A 27133-nucleotide genomic window follows, 5' to 3' on the forward strand; every position below is an offset into this window, starting at 1 on the left:
GGGTAAATGAGGAAATGAACATAAGTTCAGCTAGCATTATCTGAAGTAAAGAAAGCATAGCATTTTGTACATGCTGCTGCTGTTAAACAGAAGGTCAAAGCTCAGGTAGCCAGATGCTTGAACACTTGTTTTAGTTCAGGGAGAACAGAGTTCACAACTCGCTGTGGCAGACCGGTGGGATCACCCTTCATTCAAAGGCAGCGCCGCTGCACTGGTACCGGGTTCGCCTGGTGGTCACGTGACTTTTTTCGCGTGGCGAAGCGAACCGTCGGTACAACATCTCGCTTCGATACATCTGCTCGTGAAGTCGATACCGTGGCTTGTCGGAGAAGTTTGCTTCTAGCGTGACACTGCAACTCATTTCTAATGTGAGAAGTTTCAGTTAGCCAGCTAGCTGCAGCCAAGCGTCAGTGCCTTAGAGAAGTCTCGTGGCAGACTAACTTTACGTGACGGGAGATGAACAAAAAAATAACGAAATCACCCGGTGATACTTTTTTCCACATGATAGCAGCTTGACGCTGTTTTTTTCTGTGGACTGTAAATTGCATTGACGGGACTTGCCTCGGTCGGTGGGTCCCGGGCTGCTACGATGTGTGTCCGCTGCTCCACGAAGCTCTGCTGGGGAAGTGAATCTTTCACCGGATGATGGACAGGAACTACCCGAGCTCCAGCTTTGCGGACGCGCTGGCTCCACCAGCACAGACCGTAGCTTCGTGGGCCTATGACCGCGGCTCAGCTACTATCAAGCCAAGGTAAAAGATGAAGGAGAGGGCGGGTCACCTTCCGAAGGAAATTTCGGTGATGGAGGGCCTAGCTTTGCTTTTGGAGAAAAGTGCACAGGTCCTTGCGGTTGTCGGGAACACTGGGAGAAATGGTTAAATGTCACAGACGCTGACTTGTCAGTGGTTTCTTAGCCGTGCGTTACTTTTTCCCCACCTTGCTAATTTTTGCTAGCATATCGTGCTTTCAGCATGAGCACACACAGAGTCAGTGAACACAAACTACTCAAGATAATTGCTTTATATCTCTATAATAAGGTGGTCATCTGGGTATCCTAAAGTAGCATTTAATCGTTGTGTTTTCTTCAACCACAGGTGCTCGTCAAAGGTAAAACAAGAGAGACAACTAGCAACCGAAGCTAGTTACTATATAACAGTTACAACACTTCAAATTAGTAATTTTCTTTGCTGTGGCGACATGTCTACATTTTTGTAAATCTGTGCTTTTGTTCTAGTAATGAAAGCTTGAGGTCCTTCGTTATATATAGTCCGTGTAACCACAGAACTTGCAAAAGCTGTTGAGGTCTTAGTTCGTGACTTATGACTGATGTGTTATAGTTTGTTCTAATTTGCTATAAAGAGGGGCCATCCTTCATGGCAACATTGTTTTATCTGCTACAAATAAGCCACATTGTTCTCACAAGCGGAACAAAAGTAACAGTCTTTGTAGAACAGATAAACAAAGAGTATAAGTTAGCCTGTAAAAAAAAATAAATACTCTGTCATGTGCTGGATGGCAAAAAATGTAATAATTATGAAAATCAAGTGGCTATGATAAATAATGAAGTAAATTATTGTGGCTGATCTCTGCTTCAGAAAATCTAAGATTACACCAGTTTGTCTTATTTTATAACCTGAATAACATAAGATAGTGGCTGCTGATTAGCAGGGATGTTTCCATTCTGAAATCTAACTCATCAGAGTAACATGGTAATTAACATGTTGTGTGTTGCACTTGTTGTTATTGATTCTAAAGTGTAAAAAGAAACTAGCAAAGATGAGTAGGGAAATAATCTGGTGTGTGCAACTGTTGAAAGGAACAGATGAGGGAAGAGACCCTCCTTAGTTTGCTTCATCCACCAGTATTTACCTTTAAGGCAGCACTTTAGCTCAAGCCAAACTGCATCTGATTAGCTGGACAGCAAAAATGTCATACGTCAGATTTTAATAAACATCCCCCCAAAAAAGATGGATAAAAGTTACTTGACCAGTCTATTTATTGATGACTTTTCACACCATTTTCACATCCAAATGTTCACACCAGCCAAATGTTTACAAGATATAAATGCCTTACTCACTTAGCCAAAATGGTTGCTAAAGAATGAAGTGCCTCATGTTATACAGCAAAATGTCAAATGACATTCCTAAGCAAACAAATTTTGACAAATCAGTGTCCTGTATTGTTATATAATTGTTGTTAGCATTTGCGGTGGTCTCTCGGACTAGCGTTTTTCCATAACAGACAAATAGCCACGAGAACCCTTGAAACAATAATACATTCATCCAAGAAATCTTTTGGACGGTTTTACCACACTGGTGATTGGTATTGTTTACTTTACATGACACATACACAACTTGGGTTGCTATGTTTTGTTATACCTATAATACAGAGAGCTGCAGTTTTCTTCCTCTGCAGAGAAAGTGAGTCTACTGAATTTGTCGACAATAAACTGACAAAACTTTACAGACTGATTACTTGATCTTGCTTGCTGTGCATGAAGAGCAATTCACAGCTACTTTAGAAATATTCGTACATCTTCACTTTTTGCATAGTTAAGATGGTGTAGAGCTGTGTATAAATCAGACTATGAGTATAACAGTTTCAGTGTTTCCTTGAGCACAGCAGTCCCAATCATTTCTAAAAGGAATATATATCAGGATATTTTTGACTGTTGTCTCTTATGCTAGCCTGATTAGCCAGTCGAGTAAACCTTGATCAAGGAGATACATTTAGCAATTTTATTGCAGCCATCTTGGCAGCACTCCATCAGTCACAGCATGTCATAACTTTGTCAGTGTTTAATGTTAATTTGTGAATAGAGTGGCAACTTTATTATAAGTGTTTCAAGAAGAAACTATAAATTCTTATTTTAATCCACTGTATATACTCATGTTTGACTTGGTTGTGCACTGCTGTTTGTAGAGATGATAGTTCTAATGAATCCCCTACATTTGTTTGTATATGCAGCCCCAGTTACGGTGCAACATACCTTGATGCCGAGCTCCTCCAGCGGCAAAGCTACACTACGACACACCAGCTTCCCACGTACACTACATCACATATTCCTGTTGCAACAGGTGAGTTATGGCATTATAATGAAATATTGTTTTAAAGTGACCAGTTTTACCAGGTAATATGTATTCATGCAGAAATTTTTGGTTTAAGCACAGATGCATCTTTCTCTTCCTCTTTTGAATGTCAGGAGCACTAGAGTCAAACAGTAGTACTCCAGAGACCTCAATCATGAGCTTCCTTTCAGCCATGGAGTCGAGAAGCCTTCAGGCTGGTCCTGTTAGTGCCTCATTGCTTTCTCCTTATAGACCCCCATCATGGCCTGCTGGTGAGAACACATCAATCTTTCAATCTTAGTTATATTATTTAAAGAAGAAATCATTAAGTATAGAGAGAATGTAACACGCCATACTCTGAAAACCATGCCCACGAGATTGGGGAAAAATTTAGACCCTAAAGTGTGCAACCAAATGTTGGAACGGTGAAAAAAACTAAACTTACTAGCTAAAAATATTTGGTTTCACTATGTGTAGGGATTGTTTTAGCAACCTTAGCTGTTAGAAACTGAACGTTGTCTATATTTGTAAGCTGCTGTAATCTGATAAGGCACATGCAAGTGCAGTAATATTACTCTTCGCTTTTAACTTATCCATGACAAAACACATGCTGCATAGATAGCCATGCAGTGTCAGTATCTTTCCATTTTCCCATTACTCTTGCTCATAGTGCTTCAAGTCTTATTGACAGTATCCATTTTTGTCTTATAAAAAGCTCAGTTTCAAAGTTCTGTAGTTCTTCAGCTTATAAAAACTCAGTTCTGCATTCTTTGCCCTGTTGGTAGTGCATGCTACACAGCAGCTTTTAGGTATTTTTCAGTTCAGTGCTAGCAGGTGGATCTCACAAGGAGGCCCTTGGATCTCACAAGGAGGCCCTTTTTGTGCAATGTAAAGTCAATAGAAACAATTGCACAATTTTCTTTTTCTCCAATTTGGGTGGGACCTAAATGCACTCTGTAAGCATCAATTTGTCACTATTTCACAAATTGCTTAGAAGCTTAGGACACAACTTGACTTTGCACCACCATCAATTCTGCTGGCTACATTGTTACATGTATACAAGTACTACAGATAGGGTATTGTAATGCTCTCTGTTCTGCTTTGGTAGACAAATTGATATATGTGATGACACACTTTATAAATTACCTTTAGCATCTTTTTTTGTGAATCAAGAAAAACTTGCATGGATACAAAATATTTGTCCAGCTCTGTTTCTCAATTCATCTCACTAATAGAGCAAACAATGTTTGTATGTCTGTCTGTTCTTCACTTTTCTCCTGAGTGTATTGCTGAGGACCTGTGTAAGTGTTTGATGTTTATGGAAAGGTGATAACATTTTAATGCCTTCTTCCTGTTGCAATTCAACCACTGGCCACCACTATATTACTGTTCTAGCACCCTGCCAGGTCTTTGTTAATATATGCTAGTAGAGACCTTGCACTGTGTACCTATGGTCCAAAGGCTGAGTATGATTAAAATGAAATATGTTGGGGGGTGTTGGCATTTCAGATTTTGTATTACCTTTTGCACATGAATTTTGTTTATTATGAAAATATTGCTTGTGTAAGATGCTTGTACTTATGTTCTGTGTGTGTGTGGTTTCCATGCAGGTGCCAACTCCTCGACCACAGAACTATATTTGACTGGTGCCCTGCCTTCTACAGCTACTTTCCCCTCTACACCTGCGCTTTCATCCTGTCAGCACACAGGTGCCTATCCTACCAGGAGTTATGCCACCAACCCTTCCCTGACTCTCCAGGATCCTGCCTTTAGCACTTCTACCAATGGCCTGTTTTCTCACCATGATCCCCTCCTGCATCTTAAGTCTAACCAGACTGTGCTTCCCACTGCCTTGGCCTTCAATCATCTTTCTGCCTCTGCTCTGGGCTCACCTCTCCCTGTACAGTCCTCCACTTACCGCTCAGCCCAAGAGTCTGCACCCCACCTCCTACAGCCCCAGTTTAGCCTCTTACCTTCTGCCCTATCTGCCACTCATGGTGCGAATCAGCCATTTGGGGCTACAGTTTTCTCAGGCTCTATTGAAAGAGCCCTTCAGCGTGAATGTAGTGTGATCAAACACCACCAGAGGCCTTCTAGTATCCATATAGCCTCAGAGCAGTTACCTAGTTCAGAGCAGTCCTTACAGGGATATTTCGGTTCAGGCAGCGAAGCAGATGTATCCTACCAGCAGGAACCATCCCATCAGCCCTCCGTGTCCTGCAACCCCTCCACAGGAGCAGATTCCTCTCAAGGAGTCAGTGGTTCCCTACAACCCAAAACAGATTGTACAACACAAGTATATTCATCCACTTCGCTGCAGAAGACGAATGAATGTTCTTCCAAACTAGCTCCACAGCCTGCAGGAAATGAAGAGATGCACTCTCAGAACCTGTCAGCGGGGTCTCCTGAGCGTTATTCCTCCCCTGGACTGAAGCAAAACTCTGTGATTATTAACCAAGAGGCAGTCCAGCTGTCTAGCCTAATTTCCAACACTTTATCTCAAACTTATATCACACCTCATACACAGTCACAAGCCTCCAATTCCACTTCAGACAAACTCTCCTCCCTTTATGAGACTCTCCCTTCACTCTCCAGCCAGTCTGACAATGTGGCGTCCATTAGTCAGTCTCTTGTTTACTCATCTACTCCTGGGCTGAACCAAGAGCAGGGCATCCAGTATGGAGCCCAAGTACAGAGCTTGTGTCAAGGAAATCTGTCTGAGAGCTATCCCACATCCCACTCGCAGGGTGCCTCAAATGTGACTTATACTTCTCAATCACAGGTGCAGAATTCAGTGACCCAGTCTCAAAGCTTTATCACGGGAGAATCCCTTAACTCTTCTTTCCCACCCACATGTGTACAGAGCCTGCCCACATCATCTACAGTGGACTACACCCTCATGCAGGCCTCCGTGGGAGGCAAAACACACGACACTCTGTCCCACCAGCAGCACTCACAACCCAACACATATGTTTTGTCTGCACCTTTGCCTACCTACTCTTCAGCGGCTCAAGCCTTACAAAATAACATATCCTCAATACAGGACATAAAGCCAACATATGGCAAACAAAAACTTGAAGAGGTGCCTCTCCAAGGCCTCGAGGCTCTGCGGCAGGTCTCCGTGGAGGCCTCCATAACATGTAACAGTATAGTTTCGCATAACAATGTCATCTACGTTGTTTCAAAAATGGATGATCACCCTAAAGCACAGAGTGTTATTCGAAGCAGTTCACGTTCTGATGACCAGATTATGGGACTACGTCATGTAAATACAGTGCCGGTAAAGGATGAAAGACTGGGTTCTCTAAGCCAACAGCACATTCATTTAACTAGTGCCAATGGACATGAAACTTCTAACACAAAAACTACAGACTCCTCCATTGAATCCTCACATATACCCCTGTGCTCAGAGCCGCTCAAGCAGCATCCTCTCCAACTTGAATCTGCTGAGGCACAGCAACAGAATCAACAGAACCGTAACCAGACTCAGGCTTTAGCAGCCCACACCCAGTTTATTGCTATTCCCAGTGCTCAGGTTCATCCTGAGACCAATCAAGTAATTTTGCTCCAGCAGCCACTTTTGAATAATAGTCAGAACACATCAAAGGTGATTCCAGTGCAAGCTATTCAATCGGGACAAGGCCTTGGCCCTGTTCATATCCAGTATCTTCAGATGGACCGAGACCTGCTGGGTCCAAGTGTTACAGAAACTCAGAGTCAGCAGGGCACAGTAGTGTCTGAACCAAGCTCAGAATGTCCTACGTCTAAACATCACTACAGCCAGTTGACAAATCAGCAGTCAAGCGATGCCAAAAACCACTTTGCTGTCAACTCTATTTGTTTCTCTGACTCTATTCTACTTCCAGATGACAGGAATATTTTGTCAAATGTTGATGACATCCTTGCTGCCACAGTAGCTGCCTGTGGCGTGTCACCACAGGACTTTGTCAAAGCTACATCCTCTGCTGAGGCTGATATGGCAGTGATGGCAAGTCCTATTGATTCCAAAGGTCACTTCCAGACTGTTGATTTAAGACACATGTCACCTAGTTTCTCTTCAGCACAACAGCCAATTATCACTAACACTATCTCCCAAACCATCACCATGACATTAAACGGACCACAGATGACAACAGACTGTCAGGGTGGATCTGGTACCCACAACAACAATAATGAGCTTCATGCAAATGGAGACATAAGGTGCTCTGACAATAACTATCACTCAGCTGGGCAGGTATATGACTCCTCAGGTCCCCAGAATAGAATTCAAGGGAATGCAAAGTGTATTAAAACCGATGATGGACTCATGGAAAGTCCAAATGGTGAGGACTTCACCAAAAAGAAGGCTCGCTCTAAGTCATTGACTAAAACAGGCAGTCATGAAGAGGATGGTGGACTGGCCAGACCAGCCAAACGTAGTGGGCAGACCAAGCGGCAAAACTCGAGGGGTAGTGATGTGAGCTCACCATCTGCGGCACACGGTTTATATGATGGTTGTCCACAGCAGGAGAGAATCAGGCAAAAGATTCGTGAAGTGGAAGAGAAACAACCAGAAGTCAAAACTGGCTTTATTGGCTCCTTCCTAGACTTTATCAAGTCTGGGCCCAAACAGCAATATTCTCCAAGTCCAACACGAACAATTAATCGCCCTAGAAAGGCTTGTACCTCATCCAAACAGTGTACTATGCCAGCTTTGCCCCCAAAACTGCCAACTTTGCCCACGCCCTTAATTCCCCAGGACAGTCCAGCAGTAAACTCCCAGCAGAAACGTCTTGATGAAGATCTACAGAAGAACTTGGAGACCCTGCCATCATTCAGCTCTGATGAAGAAGAGAACACTGGAAAGAACCAGGCTCTGAGGAACAGCATCAGCTCAGCTCTCTCAGCTCTGGATGAATCTTCAGATCGGAAAACTAGGACAGGTAATCACACTCTGTAGCATATGGTACATGCTCAGTAAATAAGTATCGACACAAGAACCGTGCCCAAAAATGCCAGGGTATTGATGCTAATGAAGCGATAGTAAAGAAAAAAACAACCAAATTAAACTGATGTTTAAAACCAGAAACTAGGTTAGTTGGATCCCATTTGTATTTATTCCTGTATATTGTTATAGAAACCTGTAAAACATTGACATTCTGTAACAGTGTGTATCTCATGCTCGAGACAGAAATATTGTTTGCCTAAATACAAGACAGTGAACATTGAACTTTCATTTTCCTTTTTCTGTCTGTGGCTGTGAATTTGTGCTTCTTCAGATAATCAGTTTCAAGGTTTGATGTTGAAGCCAGAAGAGGTTCCCAGCATGCCCCACGCTGTCACAGATCGTGCGCCTCCCGTGACATCCTGTGTGCTGCAGGTACCCACTCCTGCACAGACAACAAACGCAGCCTCAGGAAAGACTGTTTTTGCAGCAACAGAGGAGTCCAAAGAGACACCACCTGGCCAGTTGGCTATGCCTTTAAAGAGTGTAGCCATGGCAGGACTCACTGATGAGGAGCTGTCGGACAGCGGAGGAGAAGGAATGTATCGTGAGAGAGACGAGTTTGTTGTCAGGAATGAGGATATCGAAAACCTAAAGGTACGGGAAGTGAAATGAATGCTTGTAACACTTGATATGGGCAAAATTGAAAGTGTAGCACAGGTCAGAATGTTTATAATATAACACTAGCATTTCAAAAGTAAGCCTTGATGCAATGCAGTGTAACTTAATTTAATTCCTCTTCAATTGTAAGTGATAGACTAAAAAAAAAACTGCTTCCACATTCTGAAGCCTATTCTGCATTGTGCTGTGTTTCTCTGTGCAGGTGACAATGAAAGCAGGCAGCGAGCCTCCAGCCATCTGGAAGGTACAGAAGGCTCTGCTGCAGAAATTTGTGCCTGAGCTGAGGGATGGAAAGAGAGTTTTCTCAGCTACAAACAGTGTAAGTAGACTATGTATATATAGTTTGATTATACAAATTAGTTTTGTCAACTAACACTTTCTTCTTGTCTATTTAGTATCTTGGGTACTTTGGTGATGCCAAGACAATGTACCAGAGGGTGTATGTGAAATTTTTGGATACAGTTAACAAAAGGGAATATGTACGAGTTTGTAGTCAGAAGCCACGCTGCAAACCCATGAACTCACTAAGGTAAGTGTAGACTACTGGCTCCTATAATTCATAATAGATTTTTCTGAGTTATCTCAGCTTTTTTTTTTTTTTGTCACACAGGGGTTTTCAGGTGAAAACTTTGCTGGGCTTGACAGCCACTCCTACAGTTTTCCAAAACCAAAAGCCCAGACCCAAACAACTTAAGCCAAGAGCAGAGCCTCCACCAAAAAAGAGGAGGAAATGGAAGGAGGAGTTTTCACCTACTGCCTCTGGATCATCTGCAGAAGAAGGAGGCGAAGAGGATGGTAAAGAACATGTTTAAGTTTTTAAGGAAATCTAGTTTGTTGTCTAGATTTTGTCACACTCTCACTGCCCTTCGATGCCTCCTGTGTGTTTTATCTCTCTCCCGTACACACTCAGAGTTAAACCCTCCGCTACCGTTTGCTTCCCGATTACTCAACACACGAACCATGAAAGAGACATTCAGGAGCTTCGTGGAACTGCTTATCAGTATTGCCTTAGATGAAGATGTAATGACAGCACTTGAAAGGGCACATGGTGAGCAAGATACTTTTTGGACACAGAGGAATTGTTCTTAGTTAGATTGGCTTAACAGTTTAGGATCCCTCACATCATTGCTTGCTGACTTGTCTTTTGTCTCATCCATTTCAGATGAATTGCTGCTGCCACATATGAAAAGAGTGGATGGAATGATCACTGACAACAGAAAACGTTTACTTCACAAACTACACATAGAGCAGGTGTTGAAGGTGAGTGTGGAAATGAAGCTGCACATAAATGTAGATTTGTGTTGTCTTGATGCATGCGCAAGGTAAGGAAATCCCCCAAAATATCCAGAAGAACAGAATACATTTTTTTAGGGTCGATTTGTGTTCTAGTCCCATGGGCGGTAAAAATGGTGGATGTGTACCGTACTATGCAAAGGTCGCGAGCCACCCCTCATTTCATCACAGTCTAGCCCTGGTGCCTAACCATTTTTAGAGAAATGTTTCTTTTGTTTGTTGAAGACATGTAACACAGCCCTATGAATCATTCAAGGATATACCTAACTCAAGGGAGGAACCGGTGTTGTATCTGCACATAACAGACAACTTGGCAAAGAACTAGTTTTAATTTGTGTCTTCAGGCACCTTGGTACTGGCTGACTATCCAAAAAAAGATACATTTATCCAAATTCGTTAGTTGAATCTATGACAAATGCCACAGATTGTGCAGTTTGACAAGCCTAGAAGGTGATTCCTGAAGAGCTACTGGCTGAAAAATTGGCATATCTTAGAATACGGTATAATTGACATTAAAAGAAATTAGAAGAAAGTGGACCAGTGAAACTCATGTCCTTAAGAAAAGGAAAAACAAATCCAGCAAAGTCCTGACACAGAAGAGATACATCTGACTCATCAAAACAACAGTTTAACAGAGTCTGTAATAAGGGTGTCAAATATAAGGCCCAGGAGCCAAATTTGGACCTGCAAAGATCCAAATTCAGCCAGTTGGTTGACTTTGGAAAATGTGAATGAGATGCATATTTTTTTGTCATTTTACAGCTTTTCTTACCCATAAAGCTCTCCTTCATGGCCATTCACAGTACACCAAAGATATTTCATTTTTAGAATTCTGTCATTTCCCACATTACTTCTTACAATCTAAGCTGAGTCATGCTGTCAGATTTCTTTCATTCACTACAGTAGCATTTCTTTACCATGTAGGGAAAACTGAGACATCATGTTGAAATTGCACTTTTTTGTCTTATATTAAGACATCTCATTGATTAAATGCATATTTAAACTTTTTACATTGACAGAAATTGGAATTTCACCAGTCTGGCCCATATAAGATCTAAAGTGGGCTGTTTGTGGCCTGCAATATAAAATGAGTTTGACCTCCCAGGTCAACAGCCATCTATAAAACATGGTGGACTGTCATGATTTCGGACAGCATTTCAGCAAGTGGTTGTGGTGATCTTTTAAAGGTTTTTGGAATTATGAACACAGAAAAGTAGCGTTAGTTTTTGATTCACCGTATAATTGTATGACGTGTAACATCTTCATGTTTTCAGTATGACAATGATCCCAGTCAGTCATCAGTTGGTAGCCAATGAGCATGTTGACTCATTAGTTTCACTGTCGGAAACCCTCCTCTGGCTTCACTTCTGGTTTCGCATGAGTAAGATAGTAATGGCAAAATGCAAATGTTTTACTTCAAAAGTTTTGAATATGCGTTCTAGATCTACTTTCATTGCAAAAGGAAAATAAGCATTAAAGGAGCTTTACTGCACTGTGTGAACCTAAGTAACTTGTGTTCTTTAGACAGCACTAGACAGCTTCCCAGAGATCTCAGTGGTGACTGAACTGAAGAAGGATGGGGAAACGCCAGCCTTCAAAGTACGTCTCAGTGGACGTGCCTACAACAAGAAGACTATGAAACCCCAGAAGAGCCCCAACACTATGCCTCAGGTAATTGTACTTCTAATGTCTGTCCATAAGAGGGCGCAGGTTCACCGTTTGTTAATCTTTAGCTTTGCTGAGCACTGAAGCGACTACCTCCTGCTCTCATGCTGTTTGACTAATATAAAAAAAAGAAATATACTAATTATTCAAAAATTTTTAATATTATGTTTCCCTTTTTCAGGAGTATACAGTAGACCAGCAGAAAACTCAGTGGTTTTCTCTGTACCATTCTTTGCAGCATTACAAGTACCACACATACCTCATGTGTAAGGATGAGGTAAGACAATGTGTCTAGTTTCTACTGAATGCGTAAAGCTGTTTTGTTTAGTTTTAGATTTTATTGTGAGTAGTGTAAATATTATTTTGCAGATTTAACGTCACTTGCATACTTCCACATGGAATTTATTTGAATTAATTGTATTTTATGCTCTGTTTGTGGTGTTGTCCTTCAGATTGCATCTCTGCGGGTGCAGGCAGGGGACCTGGGGCAGGAGGAGACTGTGCAGAAGTGTCTGCAAAACGGGGCTTGGGTAGAGGGGCTCTTTGATCGCTTTGGAGAGCTAATCAATCAAGTGCAGCAGGCCTGCAGATGAAAGCCTTTAACATGCTTGGTTTAAAAAAAAAAAAAAAAAAGTCCAACTTTTGAAAACCAGAAAATGCCTCCAGCTCAAAATGTGACCGAGAAGGATGGAGTGAGTCTCTTCTTCAAGCGCAGGGTGTTTCGGATCAACTGATTTGCCTGTTAAAGACTGTTGGGAGACTGTGGAGTAAAAGTGGCACGAGTGCAACAGTGAGACACACACTGTTTATCACTGCATCCCAGCAGAAACCTGGAACTTCATCAACAGAGGACAAGAACTTTGTTCTTGGGAGCATTTTGGAAGGCTCCCACCTAGTACTTCTCCTAGTCTTTGTAGGTTTTTATAGTTAAAAGCCCACTTTTATGGGCTTTTCCATAGATTTATATTCTTTTTAATTTGTTTTTCTTTTTTAAGTTAAATGCCAGATCATGACCAGATTGTATGCACAATATAGAAGGCAATCAGCACAGGAAGTAGAACACAGCAAATACACAAGCAGAGCAAGCCTTTGTCAATCTTTTAAGTAAGCTCACATGCAAAGTTGATCTGTTGTTTTGTTTAAAAAAAGAACTATACATTATATATAACTATAGTTATATACTGTTTGCAAAACATCACATTTGTAATACGGTGCCAGCTTATATATATGTATAATGTACATTTTGTAAAAAAAAAAAAGGAGAAAAAAAATAGCAGGACGTTGGAACAGCAGCAAATCTCTCTTTAGCAGCTACATAGTGCGTCTATACTATAGTTTAACATTTGTGTTTCAAGCCAACCATTTGCTTATAGGAAACATCTTTGATTGGAATCAATGCAGTTCCAGTACTGCTTTTTATTAATCTTTTTATTAATCTCGGACATTGTTACCTTGGCTTATCTATGGGTAAATGAATGCAAATGAATTGCTTTACAGACATAGCCTACATTTTATGATAAAAGTATATATTTTCACAGAAGAAAATGGTTATTTCTAAGACACGTTTTGATTATCTTTTCACAGTTTTCCAGAATTTACTCTAAGTCATTTATTTTATTCTGTCAAAAATAATCTTGTTCTTAAAAGATGCAGTTTGTAAATAAAACACTGCATGTATTAGGTATGTGTTTTTCGAGGATATTTTTTTGCCAGGAACTCCGTGAGATTTTTTTCTGGAATCCCATTTTTCAGAGCAATTATTTCTAAAAAAAAAAAACAGGGTGTGAGGGTGCATACAGTGGGGCAAAAAAGTATTTAGTCAGCCACCGATTGTGCAAGTTCCCCCACTTAAAATGATGACACAGGTCAGTAATTTGCACCAGAGGTACACTCCAACTGTAAGAGACAGAATGTGAAAAAAAAATCCATGAATCCACATGGTAGGATTTGTAAAGAATTTATTCGTAAATCAGGGTGGAAAATAAGTATTTGGTCACCTCAAACAAGGAAAATCTCTGGCTCTCACAGACCTGTAACGTCTTCTGTAAGAAGCTTTTCTGTCCCCCACTCGTTACCTGTATGAATGGCACCTGTTTGAACTCATCATCTGTATAAAAGACACCTGTCCACAGCCTCAAACAGTCAGACTCCAAACCCCGCCATGGCCAAGACCAAAGAGCTTTCGAAGGACACCAGGAAAACTATTGTAGACCTGCACCAGACTGGGAAGAGTGAATCTACAATAGGCAAGCAGCTTGGTGTGAAAAAATCAACTGTGGGAGCAATCATCAGAAAATGGAAGACATACAAGACCACTGATAATCTCCCTCGATCTGGGGCTCCACGCAAGATCTCATCCCGTGGGGTCAAAATGATCATGAGAACGGTGAGCAAAGATCCCAGAACCACACGGGGGGACCTGGTGAATGACCTGCAGAGAGCTGGGACCACAGTAACAAAGGCCACCATCAGTAACACACTACAACGGCGGGGAATCAAATCCCGCAGTGCCAGACGTGTTCCGCTGCTGAAGCCAGTGCATGTCCAGGCCCGTCTGAAGTTTGCCAGAGAGCACATGGATGATACAGCAGAGGATTGGGAGAATGTCATGTGGTCAGATGAAACCAAAGTAGAACTTTTTGGTATAAACTCAACTCGTCGTGTTTGGAGGAAGAAGAATACTGAGTTGCATCCCAAGAACACCATACCTACTGTGAAGCATGGGGGTGGAAACATCATGCTATGGAGCTGTTTTTCTGCCAAGGGGACAGGACGACTGATCCGTGTTAAGGACAGAATGAATGGGGCCATGTATCGTGAGATTTTGAGCCAAAACCTCCTTCCATCAGTGAGAACTTTGAAGATGAAACGAGGCTGGGTCTTCCAACATGACAATGATCCAAAACACACCGCCCGGGCAACAAAGGAGTGGCTCCGTAAGAAGCATTTGAAAGTCCTGGAGTGGCCTAGCCAGTCTCCAGACCTCAACCCCATAGAAAATCTGTGGCGGGAGTTGAAAGTCCATGTTGCTCGGCGACAGCCCCAAAACATCACTGCTCTCGAGAAGATCTGCATGGAGGAATGGGCCAAAATACCAGCTACTGTGTGTGCAAACCTGGTAAAGACCTATAGTAAACGTTTGACCTCTGTTATTGCCAACAAAGGTTATGTTACAAAGTATTGAGTTGTATTTTTGTTATTGACCAAATACTTATTTTCCACCCTGATTTACGAATAAATTCTTTACAAATCCTACCATGTGGATTCATGGATTTTTTTTTTTCACATTCTGTCTCTCACAGTTGAAGTGTACCTCTGGTGCAAATTACTGACCTCTGTCATCATTTTAGGTGGGGGAACTTGCACAATCGGTGGCTGACTAAATACTTTTTTGCCCCACTGTATATAAACACTGCCTTTATTATGTAATCTGGATTTTCTTGGGTGAATACCTTCTGAGACTGATTACAATCTGAATCAATGAATTTTCATAGAATCCCTACAGACACGTCACATAATGCCACCATTGCATTTGGTCATAGTTTGGGAAGATTGCAGCAGTACTAACTAGTCATGTGACACCTTTTATCTGTTTTTGCACAATCAGCAAACCACATGGGGACTTTTCTGCAGTGTTGCCGTAATATTATAGAATAACCAAATAAGATTTTTTTCTTTTTTGACTAATGTTTGATCAAAGTCGATATAAGGAGATTGTGTTTCATTATCAACTGTAACCTTTGTAGAACATAGATGTACTGTTTTCAGTTTTATTTGTAACTTTGCTATAACAGGGGCCAAGTGCTACATTTAACATATTTGAAATGTTAATCAGACAGAAGAGCCCAGCAGAAAAAGTTACAACAGTCTTGCTGCAACCAAATAGTCTGTATGGATTTTTCAGCGTAGCCAGTAGCAGTTTGCTTCTCAGCTTCCTGAGGGGTCTGGTTATGTTAGATTTCTCTTGCTTGTTGGAAGTGTGCTGTTAATATTGGCTCACATCTTCCATGAGGACACAACGAAGTGAGAAACTTGCCATGTTGCTCGCCCACAGTGCTCTCATGACCCGAACTTTTCACATATTTATGGGTGGCTGACTTTGTGTCGTCTGAAAGAGTCTCTGGGCTGTTGAATAAAATATGACTGTCCAGCCAGACCAGTCACAATGCAAAAAAAATGACTGGCAATCCCCAAAAAACAAAAGTGTCTCTGTACTTCACTGACTGCACTGTGAGGAAAGCCACTGTCCTCTGTCCTTTGGAGTTGGAGAGGCTCGGGGGTGGAGGACAACCAGTCAGGCAAGCGTTTGGGATTCCATTACGGGCACAACGGGTAGGGAGAGATACTGAGCGTCTGCTCTCCAGATGAAAAGCATATGAATTTTAATGCACTGCATTGTTCCATATGTGGGAGACAGACTGGAGGCACCCCCGAGGCAGCATGAGAATGTGAGAAGGGCACAGAAACGAGATGGCTGTGTGCTGCGTAAGGCTGCATATCACTGACAGTCTTGAGGTTAGAAATAAATGTCTCTTCGTGAAACCTGATGCACTGAGTGTCGATGATGATCTAGTTTAAAATCAGACCTGTCGTGTGCACACGTGCAGGGTGAAAAGTAGTTATCTGTGGCAAGTAGAGTTACCAATTTGTATTTGCTGCAGCTGGAGTCTTCTACTGACAAAGTCAAGATCTGTATTTGGGCGTTCGTTAGCAAAAAACCAACTACGTTTTTATTTACGGTCAGTCTTGAAATATTTGTTCTTTACTTAAGGTTTTCCACTTTTGTTGCTGTAGTTTATGCTGGGTTTTACTCGACTGCAGCACTTCAAAAGTTGTCTAACACTTACATACCATTGTGAGACGTTTACATACATTCACGGGCATTAATACTATGGTAATTTGAGGCTTTTAATCATTTTTGAACTGTTCTTTTTCTAGAGTGGAATGATTGTACAGCCTACATTTTTAATGAGTTTGAATTAATTTAGGATTTTCTCTAATCCACACAGGGTCAAAAGTAAAGATACAGGCTCAAATAAATACATAGAAGCCCAATGATATTTAGTTAAATACCACTTAGAAAGTTGCACCTCGCCTAGACTTTCCCAGGTGTTTTACAGATTGCCATCAACAAGCGTTTGGCGTAATTCTGCCTCGATAATCTGACCAGAGTTCATTTTTATTGGTCGGTCTCCCGGCACAGACATGGCTTTAAAGCATAGTCCATAAATTTTCAATAGAGTTGAGGCCAGGGCTTTGAGAAGGCCATTCCAGAAGCTTAATGTTAGCCTGCTCTATAAACCAGTTTTGATGTAAGTTCCAACCATCTTGCCGTTGACTTGAGGTGAATTTCAAGACTTTTGGAGTAGTTCCTTCATTATTCTTTATTGTACCAGTGCCAATTGTAGCAAAACAGCTCCAGACCATGGTGCTACCACCACCATGCTTGATCAATGCTGCAGTGTTCTTAGGTTTGAAAGCTTAATGTTTCCTCCTCCAAACATACTTCTTGTCATTGTGACCTAAAGGCTTAATCTTTGTCTCAACTGACCATAAAATGTTTCTTCAGAAGGGATTTAACTTGTCCACGTGCGTGGCTGTAAATTTCATCTTGGAATCTGCAGTTGTTTAGTCATTCTAAGAGACCTTCCCAAGTTGTGTAAATCTAATATTCTCCTCTTATAGAATACAGTTCATGGTTAAATATTAATCCAGCACTATCTTCGTCTCTGGCTTCTTCTCCGTCAGTGTTAACTTTATTAGTGCAGTATTATTCCGTGCTGAGAGACTTTACTTTTTATATGCAGTTGTATAAAAAAATCTAGGTACACCCTTACTGCTTCCAGAGGATAAGTAGCAGCCAGGTGCTGCTAATCAAACAAACTTGACTAACTGACCATCAGTAAGTGTGGCCACCTCTATGAAAGCTGACTTTTTGGCAGTTTGTTGTTCTGGAACAAGTTTGGCTTGTTTGGAAGAGTTGCCAGGAGAAAGCCCCTTTTTGTTTAAAAAGTACGTGGCCACACAGCTTAGGTTTGCAAGTTGTATCTGAACAAACCACAAGAGCTCTGTCATACTGTTCTTTGAACAGATGAGACAAAGTGGAGATGTTTGGTGAAAATGTCCAGTGCCACGCCCGGCGAAAACCAAACATGGCATACCAACACAAATACAAAGTGCTGTAGAGTCGAATGTAAACACATCTGTCCCAGAACTAAAGTTTGCTGAAACTGGGTCATGCAACAGGACAATGATCCCAAGCACAGTAGCAAATCTACAACACAATGGCTGAAAATTTAAAGAATCAAGCAGCTGCAATGGTCTGGTCAAAGAAAAGACATCAAACTGATTCAAAGGCTGTGATGGGATCTTGAGGAAGCTGCGAATAAACAAACCTCAATGAACTGAAGGAACATCATAAAGAAGAGTGGGGTCAAATTACTCCCGAGATGAGGCACTGATAAAATTGTACAGAAAACAATTCAAGTTATTTCTGCTGAATGTGGTTCAGCAAGCTACTGAATCGTGGGCTGTACTTAGTTTTTCACAGAACTGTAGTCTTCTTATTTGAATTAATTTTCTTGGAGAAAATTCCTAGGGGATATTTTTGTTATCATCTTACCTGCATGACTGATAAGTGTGAAGGTGAAGGAGAGGGAAATATACAGGAGCTTCCAGGTAATTGGCGAATAACAGAAATGTAAATATTGCTTTGACCTTGCGGGTTAGAATTACTAATGGTGTTAACAAGGGTGCTTTCTCTGTGTCCGTCAGCCATCAGTGCTGGCATAAAACAGGTTTTACTGTTCAGCGCACTCTCAGCACTCTTGTAAACTGTCGTCAGTTTACAAAATGCCAGCATATTTGACCGCTGTTCATGGGTGAAACCAGTTTCACCTGAATGAAAGTATATGTGCTCTTCATATGTAGATGTGTGATCACTGCATAAATCCACAATGGGAGACATGCTTTGCTAACACACATAATGCTCGATATTATACATTCCAAACCTGAGGTACAACAAGTGTTACCAACCAGTTTGGCACTACAGGCATCCCTGGTTTTGTTTTCTTATGAGCCAAGAATGTGAGGCAGGTATTTCGAGACTAAGCGTCATGGGTATTTTGTCACAAAGTCACAACACACGCACAAAAAACCCCGGATATAACAAAAGCTGAGGCAGAGACTTGGTGTCAAGCCTGTAAAACATTGAATGTGAAAGTAAACAAGAAAACCAAAATGCATGTGTAAATCAGTTGTAAATTAGAAAAACTGGCCTTGCTCAGAAGCAGCTCAGGTGGATGCATGAATAGGGGATTCAAACCACATCTGTCTATCTGCGCTTGATTAGAACAAATGTAGGATCTATTGTGGGCACAGACTGGTCTCTGCTCATACCTGCTGATGAATAGCAGCGTATTTCAAAATAAAAGATACGTAGAGCCCAGAGGACACTGATCGAACCGGTTTGCCTCGGTTGCATACCTCACTTCTTGCACCATACTTGTCTCTTGTGATGATAATAATAGCTCTCTGCCTTTCAGTCTCCTTTCCTGCAAGTAATTGACATTTTGTCTAGAAAAGAACAAAGGCATCAGTTTAGAGTGTAGATTCTGAGTTCACAAAAACCTTTTCCTGCTACAGCTCATATGTGTTTGCTCTTGGGTGTGTAAGTATTTGTTTTTGAGATATTTAAGCTCGGTATTTTCAACAGTACGGTGTTCACATGACCCCAAACGAGGTGGAATAGGCCAGGTTTGCTTTTGACACTTGAGGTCCCTACAGTCCAACTTGTGGTGTCTACTGTTTTAGCAGTACATGGGAAAGGTTTCTCTCTCTCTCTCTCTCTCTCCCCCCCCCCCCAAAATGTCCTTATTCTTAAATTAGAACTTTATCCTGAAAAAATGTTTAATATCTTCCCATCTTCCTGGGAACAGCTATATCTGCAGGTCTTTATCAGGCCAGATTTACTTCCACTGTAGGCTTTTAGGGTGTGACATAGTAAGTAAAAGGTTATGTGAAAGCTTCCTAGATGCTGGAGCATTACTTGAAAATGAAAGGCATTTACTGTAACTCCAGATTGCACCAGTCAGGGAGGTTTTTTTTTTATAAGCACCTTTGCAGATCACACTGCATCCTATTATAATGACCAAATCTATGATAAAATAATTAAAGCTAACGCCGATAGTGAAATCTTGTTTGATTGTAACAGTGGTAGTAATCGCTTGCCTTCCATTTGTTTAGTTTCAGTTGGTGGAGATAAGCGTAAAAAAATGTAAGATGCAAAATAAGGCACTTAATGCGCCTTTGTTAAACTTCAGGGAAACAGTGAGAGCCTCGTTATCACGCTGGGAAGGCGGTGATTGGGTCATGAATAATGTATCAGGGTGGGAGGAGACAGTTTCGAATAATGTATCAGGGTGGGAGGAGACAGTTTCGGCGTTGACTGTAGTTTAGTTGCGAGCGTCACGGTGTGTATTGAAGACCGGGACATGGTCTGAATGGCTTTCTTTACAGTCACTGGAGGAAGTTTTCGTTCATCGAACACCAGGTAAGATCGATATAACCACTTCACGGACTTCACCAAGCCAGATGTTACGTTTTTTGTGCGTGTGGTAAATATATTGTTGCAATCTGAGGAGTTTCCTTACTTCGGTTTGTAATCTGCGTTATCGACATGTGTCTTTTAATCCCAATTTAATGTAGATTTCATGGATTTTACGCACGCCGTGCGTCTGGAGCAGGAAAGAAATCAGAAAGCTTGATTCAGTGAAGTCGAATCGTTGTGAAAAATGACAAACCACGGTTAATCTTTACAGAAAGTATACTTTTAAAAGGAGGATGACCTTCATAAATTCCAGCCTATTTTTTATGCTCTGTTAACTCTTCAGAGAATGAGTTAATAACTGATAGGTCGCAACTTTTTTGGGACAGTTTGACATTTGCTCAGTGTAGCAGCAGGTGGGCCAGTGTTTATGTTAAAAACAGCGGGTAGAAGAGGGTATTTTGTGTTGACGTGGGCCAGCGTCTATGATGTGGATTCCAATCCATAGGGGCCAAAAAGCCAAACGGGGTTCAGCCATAGCGTGTTCATGTTGTGCCCTGAAGCTTGATCAGTTAATCTTACTAGTCACAACATGTTGGACGAATGAAGGAATCTGCCACAGGCTATTAAGAACCTGCTGTTTTAGGTCTGATGGTGCTGCACTGCTTCTCATCTTAGACCTCTTTTTAAGCATTGGTCCTCTTTCTTGTTAAAAAAAAAGAGAAAAGAATCTAAATCTTTTCCCTTTACTGCAGTAGGAACACCTGTATGAGCCAGCATTCTCACGAGGGAATGATCACAGTGCAGAATGCTCCCTGTGGGATTATTTACCGCCACTGATGTGTACAAACAGAAGTGCACTATTATCCTGAGCTGAAATGCAGACCTGACACTCCTTGCATTCTCCCTTTTTATATTATTATTATTATTATTATTATTATTATTATAGAGAGAGGACAATAGTCATAGGGAAGGTGACTAGGGTCAACTATGCAAACAGGGCTCAAATCTCAACCTGGCGCAAGCAACAAGAGGTGACAGAGCACAGCCTGTTCCCAGGATTGCTTTGACCCATATCTGACCTCCCACTTTTTTTCTTTTCTTTTTAACGAGCATTAATAGAAATTGATCAAATCCGAATTTACTGTGGTAATCCCGCTAATCCAGGGACCCCTGAAGGGATTCTCCAGATGGTCTTGCTGCAACTCCTAAATCAAGGATTTCATTGTGATAATGCAGCTCTTTCCTTTTGCTAATTACGCTTAACAAAAAGCATGGTAAATCTTTAAAAAGTCTTTCATTGGGAGTTTACATTTATTTTTGACGGCCATGTGCATAGTATGGATTTAGATCTTTTCTCAGTGTCTTAAAGTACTGAAATAAACATTTCAAATCAGTGCCTCATCGCCCTGTTATGTTCCTATTATGCATACAAACCTTTGCAAGGTGTTCTTCCTTGAACAGCTGCAGCCCCAGTTGTTCTTTCCCGATATGTAAATCTGCACTGAGGACAGTTTCTTCCCTCCCAGAGGAAGAAGTGGTTTGACGTAGCTGTATGTCATTAGGCAACAGATCCCCGAGATTAGCGAGCACACACTTCTCTGTGTTCTCAATGAGCTGTTGTATCTTTGAAAAGAGTGGGAGAACATCTGCTTGCTGCTGTATTGTTCCCAAGTGCTTTTCACATTCCAGTTTTACAGATAGGTCAGTAATCATTTTTGTCATGTTGTGCTATCATAACATGGAGTCTGGCTGTTGCTGTCAGTTCCTGATTTATGGCACCTGGCCTCAGCGAGCCTCTCTCCGATTCACTCCTAACATTTGCTCAGCAGGCTTTAAATGTTTCCTGTTGTGAGATGAAAGCCACACCAACATCTCAACAAGGCTAGCTCTGCTTTCTTTCACCAGTCTGGCTCGTGGTGGATGACACAGTTTTTTTGTTTTTCTTTCCAAAGACAAAAAAGGAAAGACCCAACAATCAAACACAGAACAGGAAAGAAGATTTGTTGACAAACTGCACAATCAATTGTTGAAGATGTGGTAGTAGTTAGTAGAACATGGGTTAGGCTATCTGGAGTGAAAGACAACTCACAATATCATCATTAATCATTAGTCACAGCTTTCTAACACTTTCTCTTGACTCCTTCCTTCAGAACGAGGCATGGCTGGGAAGCCTTTCCGAGCCACCTACATCTGGACCAGCATCATTTCAAATCTGCATACTCGCGTGGAGGTCAAGCGTCGGCGTCACAACCTGAAGTCTTACCATGACTGTTTCTTGGGTTCAGAGGCAGTGGATGTGGTGCTGGCACACATCACCCTCAACCGTTTTTTTGGAGATGAAGAAGTACCCCGCTATAAAGCTGTCAAACTTTGTCAGGCGCTCATGGACTCAAGGATATTTGAGCCGGTGGGAATTAAAGTATTTGGGAAGGAAAAGAAGAAAACTACATTTGAGGACAGCAGTTTCAGTTTATACAGGTTCCTGAGTCCAGAAAACAACTCGTCTTCTACACTGACTGGCACCAATTCCCTTTCCACTAATACCATTGAGAGTGGCTATGACTCACCGAGCATTGAAAGAAACACGAAGGGCTATAGTCCTCTACGGGAAAGGTACAGACATAAAGTAACTATTTCAAATGTAATCTGTGATTTGCTTAGCTCTCATTCCTTTAAGGTAATTGTTAAATCCAGTTTAGCTTCAGATAGTAAGATTTCTAAAAACCGGTTTGGCATGAACAAGAGGTTTTAGAGTCAGAACATTCAGTCATGCATTAATTTCACAAATTTTCAGTTTCAGTTGATAATTTTCAGTTAATGCTTTTTCCCAAATCTAGTATTTTATAAATGATGATTAGGTAGATATAAATCATACTGATTTATCTCCCAAATATTTGATTTGTTTTCAAATTGAGAGTTTGGACTGGAATGGTACTAACATGGTGCTTTTCTGCTCTTATTTGAGCACTCAAAGCGCTTTCCTACTGCAAGCCTTATTCACCTATATTCATATAAGCACCTTGTTCTATCCCTAAGCAGTTTTGACATAACAGTCACACACTCACACTTTGATCGATGTATTGAGAGCAACTGTCCAAGGATACTTTGACATGTCAGACCCTAAACCATCAAGCTCTCAGTCGGTAGCCAACCCGCTTTACCTCCTGTGCCACATCCATAATAGCGTGATTGTCTGAATACTGAAAATAAAGCTGAGCACAAAAACAGAAAACGGGTGGGATGATTTGCAGGCCCGTATAGATCAAGTTACGACCATCAGCAATCAAGGTGTTATGTTAATATGTGAGACCTCTTTTATAACATGCACAACACTAACTTCTTGGGTGACCTCCCAATTGTGACTCACTTTTGAAACACAAAATTGTACATTTTACTGTTTAATTTATTTAAGCTTTATTTAACCAGTTAAATCACTGACATCAAGGATCTCTTTTACATGGGATATCTGGCCAAGATGAACGCACCACTAATGTATCAAAACAAACATCAGATTAAATTAACGATATAAAGACTTGCTCACATAAAACACTTGCACACATTCGTAAACTGTAAGGATTTCGATCAAACTTCTTCTTCTTGGCTTCATCTCATCTGCCTCGGCTTGAAAGCATATAAACAAATATCGTGGTGAGCATCTAAACTTTAAAATTTCCTTTACCTTGATGCTGGAGAGTTCAGAGTTTTACAGAGGCTGTTAGGATAGCAAAGGTTGGCAGAATGCATTAAGCATACGGGCTAACACATGGCCTCAGCACTTTGTGTTTACACTCTTTTGATCTCTTTAAAATCTGATGTTGTTGTGGGAGGGACAGACATGGGCAGACAGCAGGTCTGATGGCTGTAATGAGAGATGAAAGATTCAAAGGAACCATATGCTGTTTTAGTGTTTGGACAAGGCTTTTGTTATTTGCAGCATGGGTTAAGTCAGTCTTAATAGGTATAATTTAAACAAACAGGGAAAACAGTGGCTTTTGTTTAATGGAAATCCTGTTTGTCCTATTTAATTTCAGTCAGAAATAGCTCATATTTGCAAAATAAGCATTTTTTAAAATGAAATATGCACAATCAAAACAGCAGCAAACTGTGATTGAATCAGACATACTCCATAAAACATTTGTTTACTGATGCCACTTCTCTTCCTGTAATATGTCTGTTTATTTTGCCTCCTCTGTTTTGACTGATTGCTGCTATTACGCAACTCTGCAGGAAAGAAGCGCAAACAACAGACAAATCACTTGAGGACGTGCTGGGAAACCTCAACCTCAGCTCGACGATTACCCCTCAGATGATCAACCTCGGCCTCTCGCAAGAGCGTAAGTTGCTTTCTGTCTTTGATGAGCGTGACATAAAACAGGCGTCGTGTTTTCACGCTGAACATGACTCAGCATTCTCGACGTGTCTGTGTATTTGTGACTTATATGGTGTTTTCACAGTTGTAGATGAAGTGTGGCACCAGCAGGCAGTGTTCAGACTGTTGCAGTTAATAGAGCTCCCCCTGTTGGAGAGTTTGCTAGAGGGTAAGGAGACATCGAGGCGTGCCCTACATGGCATGGACAGCGACCCGGACCTGTTGTATACATCAAGCTACCTAGACAGAGAGGTTCTGAAGGCCTTCAGTGAGGCTCAGTAAGTCCACTCATTTTTTCTTCTTCTTCGTTTTATAAACGTTGATCAATTCACATGAGTGTTTCTGGTGACCTTTGTTAGACTTTAAGACCTTCACGCCACGCCTCACCAGATTAGCTGGTCTGCTGATACTCATTTTCTGCTGCTCTGCAGACGTAGAATGTGTATAGAATGGCACAGCATGTCTATTTGCACTTGTCCTGCTCTTTAACTTAAAGAAAAGCGCTCACCAATTGACCACTGCTTTTTTTTATTTGGTTGTAAAATTATGTGGAGGTGTAGAGATAAGAGTCATCGTAATAATGGTTATTCATTGGAACTGTGTAGCGTCCCTGCATTTACATGTAGTAGTTATATGCACACCACAAAACTGCAAAACCTCAGTTTGACTTCAGACTGTCTTGAACTTTGTTTATTAATTCTAATAATAAAGGCAAAATGTCAAATTCACATATAAATATTAAATCATAATACTTTCCTCTCTTCAGGGCTGATGAGTGGATGTCAGGAGCAGTGGACTGTCTGGAGTTTCTGCCTGATGAACTGGTGGTGGAGATCAGCCGAGGTCTGGCCGCCTGTGGAGACGACCTGATCCGGTGTAAAAGACTACTGTATCAAGTCCTGACTAAGCACTACGGACACACACAACAGCCACCTCTGCTTAGCAACCAAATTTTCGATATCCACTGCGGCATTTCCGAACTACTCGGTATGAGAAGGCTCTGTCAGATCTTTTGTACAGATACAAGTTTACAGTGATAGATGTGAATCAGATTTTAGGTTTATGTAACTGCATCCCTGCCTTTTTAATGCAAATTTTGTGCTTTATCGACAGTGAACGGGAAGCGAGAGCAAGCTGTGGAAGCGCTCCAGCTGAGCCTGAAGCTGCAGGACTCTCGCAGCAGGGAGGAGCTGCGTCGGCTCCTGAGATTCATGTCTGTTGCAGCCAAACCGGAGGAGGTCAAACTGCACAAAGAGGTCAGCGCTAAGGGTGTATCTTGTGGAAGTCTGTACATTTTTGCTGGCTTTTTACTAACCCTAGATAATTCTCCTAGATTGAGAACAGAATGGCAGTGAAAAGGTCTTTCTCACGTGCCATTGTCTACAGCAGAAGACTCTCCAAAGGAAAGGTGGACTTGATGGTTCTGTTCATGATGGATAACCACTGTGATCTGTTCAAAGTGAGTGTTTCCAGTTTGTCTCTTTGCTAGTGTGTGCCCAGTGTTGTAGGAGGGATGTTATCTTATGTCCTTTACAGCCGCTACAAACAAGTAACAGCATATTTGTTTGTAGGAGAAGTTATAATATTTTGCTGTCTCTCCCACCAGATTCCTGTCTCACTGCACAAGATGGTTAGTGACAGAATAACGAATATTGTGAAAGGGAAGGATCCAGATATGTTGACAGGTTTGCAGATTTCTACCCCTCAGTCATCATTGCGTACATTCAGATATTTAACTGCTATTTCTGTTAACTGGGGGCATAAAGAGGCATTAATTTTTGGTTTTCTGTCTCTCTTTACTCCAGGATCAGCGTACTCAACAAGAGTAAGCACTGAGGTGTATTCACAAAACGCACGAAAAACCACTAAAGAGGAGCTCGTGTCTTTATTGCGGACAGTCCACGAGAGCCCTACGCTCTCTGATAAAGAAAAGAGACGGCTGCTTGGACAGTTTTATAAAGGCCATCCGGAGATATTCGTTCAGTACTTTGGAAATAAATTGTCCAGTATCAACATGTTGTTACAATAATATTTATTAATTTAAAAAGACCATATACTATAAGGTAAAGAACAAAAAAGCCAATGCAATCCAGATGATGTGAAAACGTCCATGTCAGCGAGTGGATTTTATTTAGACTACTGAACGCAAATGTGAATCTTAATAATCTTAATTATTTAAGGAACTTGACATTTTCTTTTGGTGCAGGACACTAACATGAAGTTTTAAATGAAACTGTTACTTTCCGAGAAAGACAAAATGTTCTTTAGTGATTCCCCCCCCCCCCCCCCCCCCTTTTCTCACTGCAAACCATCTTGATGGCTTGATGTTTTGTAGCCAGAAAAGGGCAAATCTGCTTGCCAGATTTTTTTTTTTTTTTTTTAAAGATGTAAATGTTCCGTGTGTTTGTGCAATAGAAACAGTGTTACCAGTCAAAATGTTCTCAATGCGATGTACAGTATAGCTATGTGTGAGTAACCCTCAAACGGAAATTTGAAACTGGAAATTTGAAAGTCTGATGTTGAACTGTAGTAAACAATAAGACGCATTCATGAGAATCAACCCTCTGGGTTTTTGTTTGTCGCAT

General features: G+C 41.3%; 2 protein-coding genes across 4 annotated transcripts; both read left to right on the forward strand.

Annotated features, from left to right (window-relative positions):
* The first annotated feature begins 161 nt into the window (after positions 1-161).
* qser1 (glutamine and serine rich 1) lies at positions 162-13315 on the forward strand. 2 transcript variants are annotated; one of them, XM_084932131.1, is made up of 13 exons: positions 162-752; positions 2968-3077; positions 3203-3340; positions 4679-7990; positions 8327-8649; positions 8876-8992; positions 9069-9202; positions 9284-9468; positions 9584-9721; positions 9836-9933; positions 11491-11637; positions 11813-11908; positions 12084-13315. In XM_084932131.1, exons 1-13 carry the CDS (start codon positions 643-645, stop codon positions 12222-12224), a joined length of 5049 nt encoding a protein of 1682 aa, XP_084788257.1. In that variant the 5' UTR covers positions 162-642; the 3' UTR covers positions 12225-13315. The 2 variants fall into 2 exon arrangements, with proteins under 2 accessions (XP_084788257.1, XP_084788268.1); XM_084932142.1 differs by lacking the exon at positions 3203-3340.
* A 6751-nt stretch (positions 13316-20066) lies between these two features.
* On the forward strand, positions 20067-26830 carry depdc7a (DEP domain containing 7, paralog a). Of its 2 annotated transcripts, XM_084932162.1 has the most exons (9): positions 20067-20182; positions 22330-22792; positions 24407-24513; positions 24634-24826; positions 25315-25535; positions 25662-25804; positions 25882-26007; positions 26155-26233; positions 26354-26830. In XM_084932162.1, the coding sequence occupies exons 2-9, from the start codon at positions 22338-22340 to the stop codon at positions 26575-26577; spliced, it is 1548 nt and encodes a 515-aa protein (XP_084788288.1). In that variant the 5' UTR covers positions 20067-20182; positions 22330-22337; the 3' UTR covers positions 26578-26830. The 2 variants fall into 2 exon arrangements, with proteins under 2 accessions (XP_084788288.1, XP_084788297.1); XM_084932171.1 differs by lacking the exon at positions 20067-20182 and having other exon boundaries at positions 21615-22792.
* The last annotated feature ends 303 nt before the right edge of the window (positions 26831-27133 follow it).

This window comes from Perissodus microlepis, chromosome 1 (assembly GCF_051167445.1).
Source record: "Perissodus microlepis isolate ML-2025 ecotype Zambia chromosome 1, ASM5116744v1, whole genome shotgun sequence".
Lineage (NCBI taxonomy): Eukaryota > Metazoa > Chordata > Actinopteri > Cichliformes > Cichlidae > Perissodus > Perissodus microlepis.

Coding starts and splice junctions, on each gene's coding strand:
- depdc7a (XM_084932162.1), top strand. CDS start 22,338: ATGGCTGGGAAGCCTTTCCGAGCCACCTACATCTGGACCAGCATCATT. Junction 25,805..25,881: donor AGGTCAAACTGCACAAAGAG/GTCAGCGCTAAG, acceptor TAATTCTCCTAG/ATTGAGAACAGAATGGCAGT. Junction 26,008..26,154: donor ACCACTGTGATCTGTTCAAA/GTGAGTGTTTCC, acceptor CTCTCCCACCAG/ATTCCTGTCTCACTGCACAA.
- qser1 (XM_084932131.1), top strand. CDS start 643: ATGATGGACAGGAACTACCCGAGCTCCAGCTTTGCGGACGCGCTGGCT. Junction 9,203..9,283: donor AAACCCATGAACTCACTAAG/GTAAGTGTAGAC, acceptor TTTGTCACACAG/GGGTTTTCAGGTGAAAACTT. Junction 11,638..11,812: donor GCCCCAACACTATGCCTCAG/GTAATTGTACTT, acceptor TCCCTTTTTCAG/GAGTATACAGTAGACCAGCA.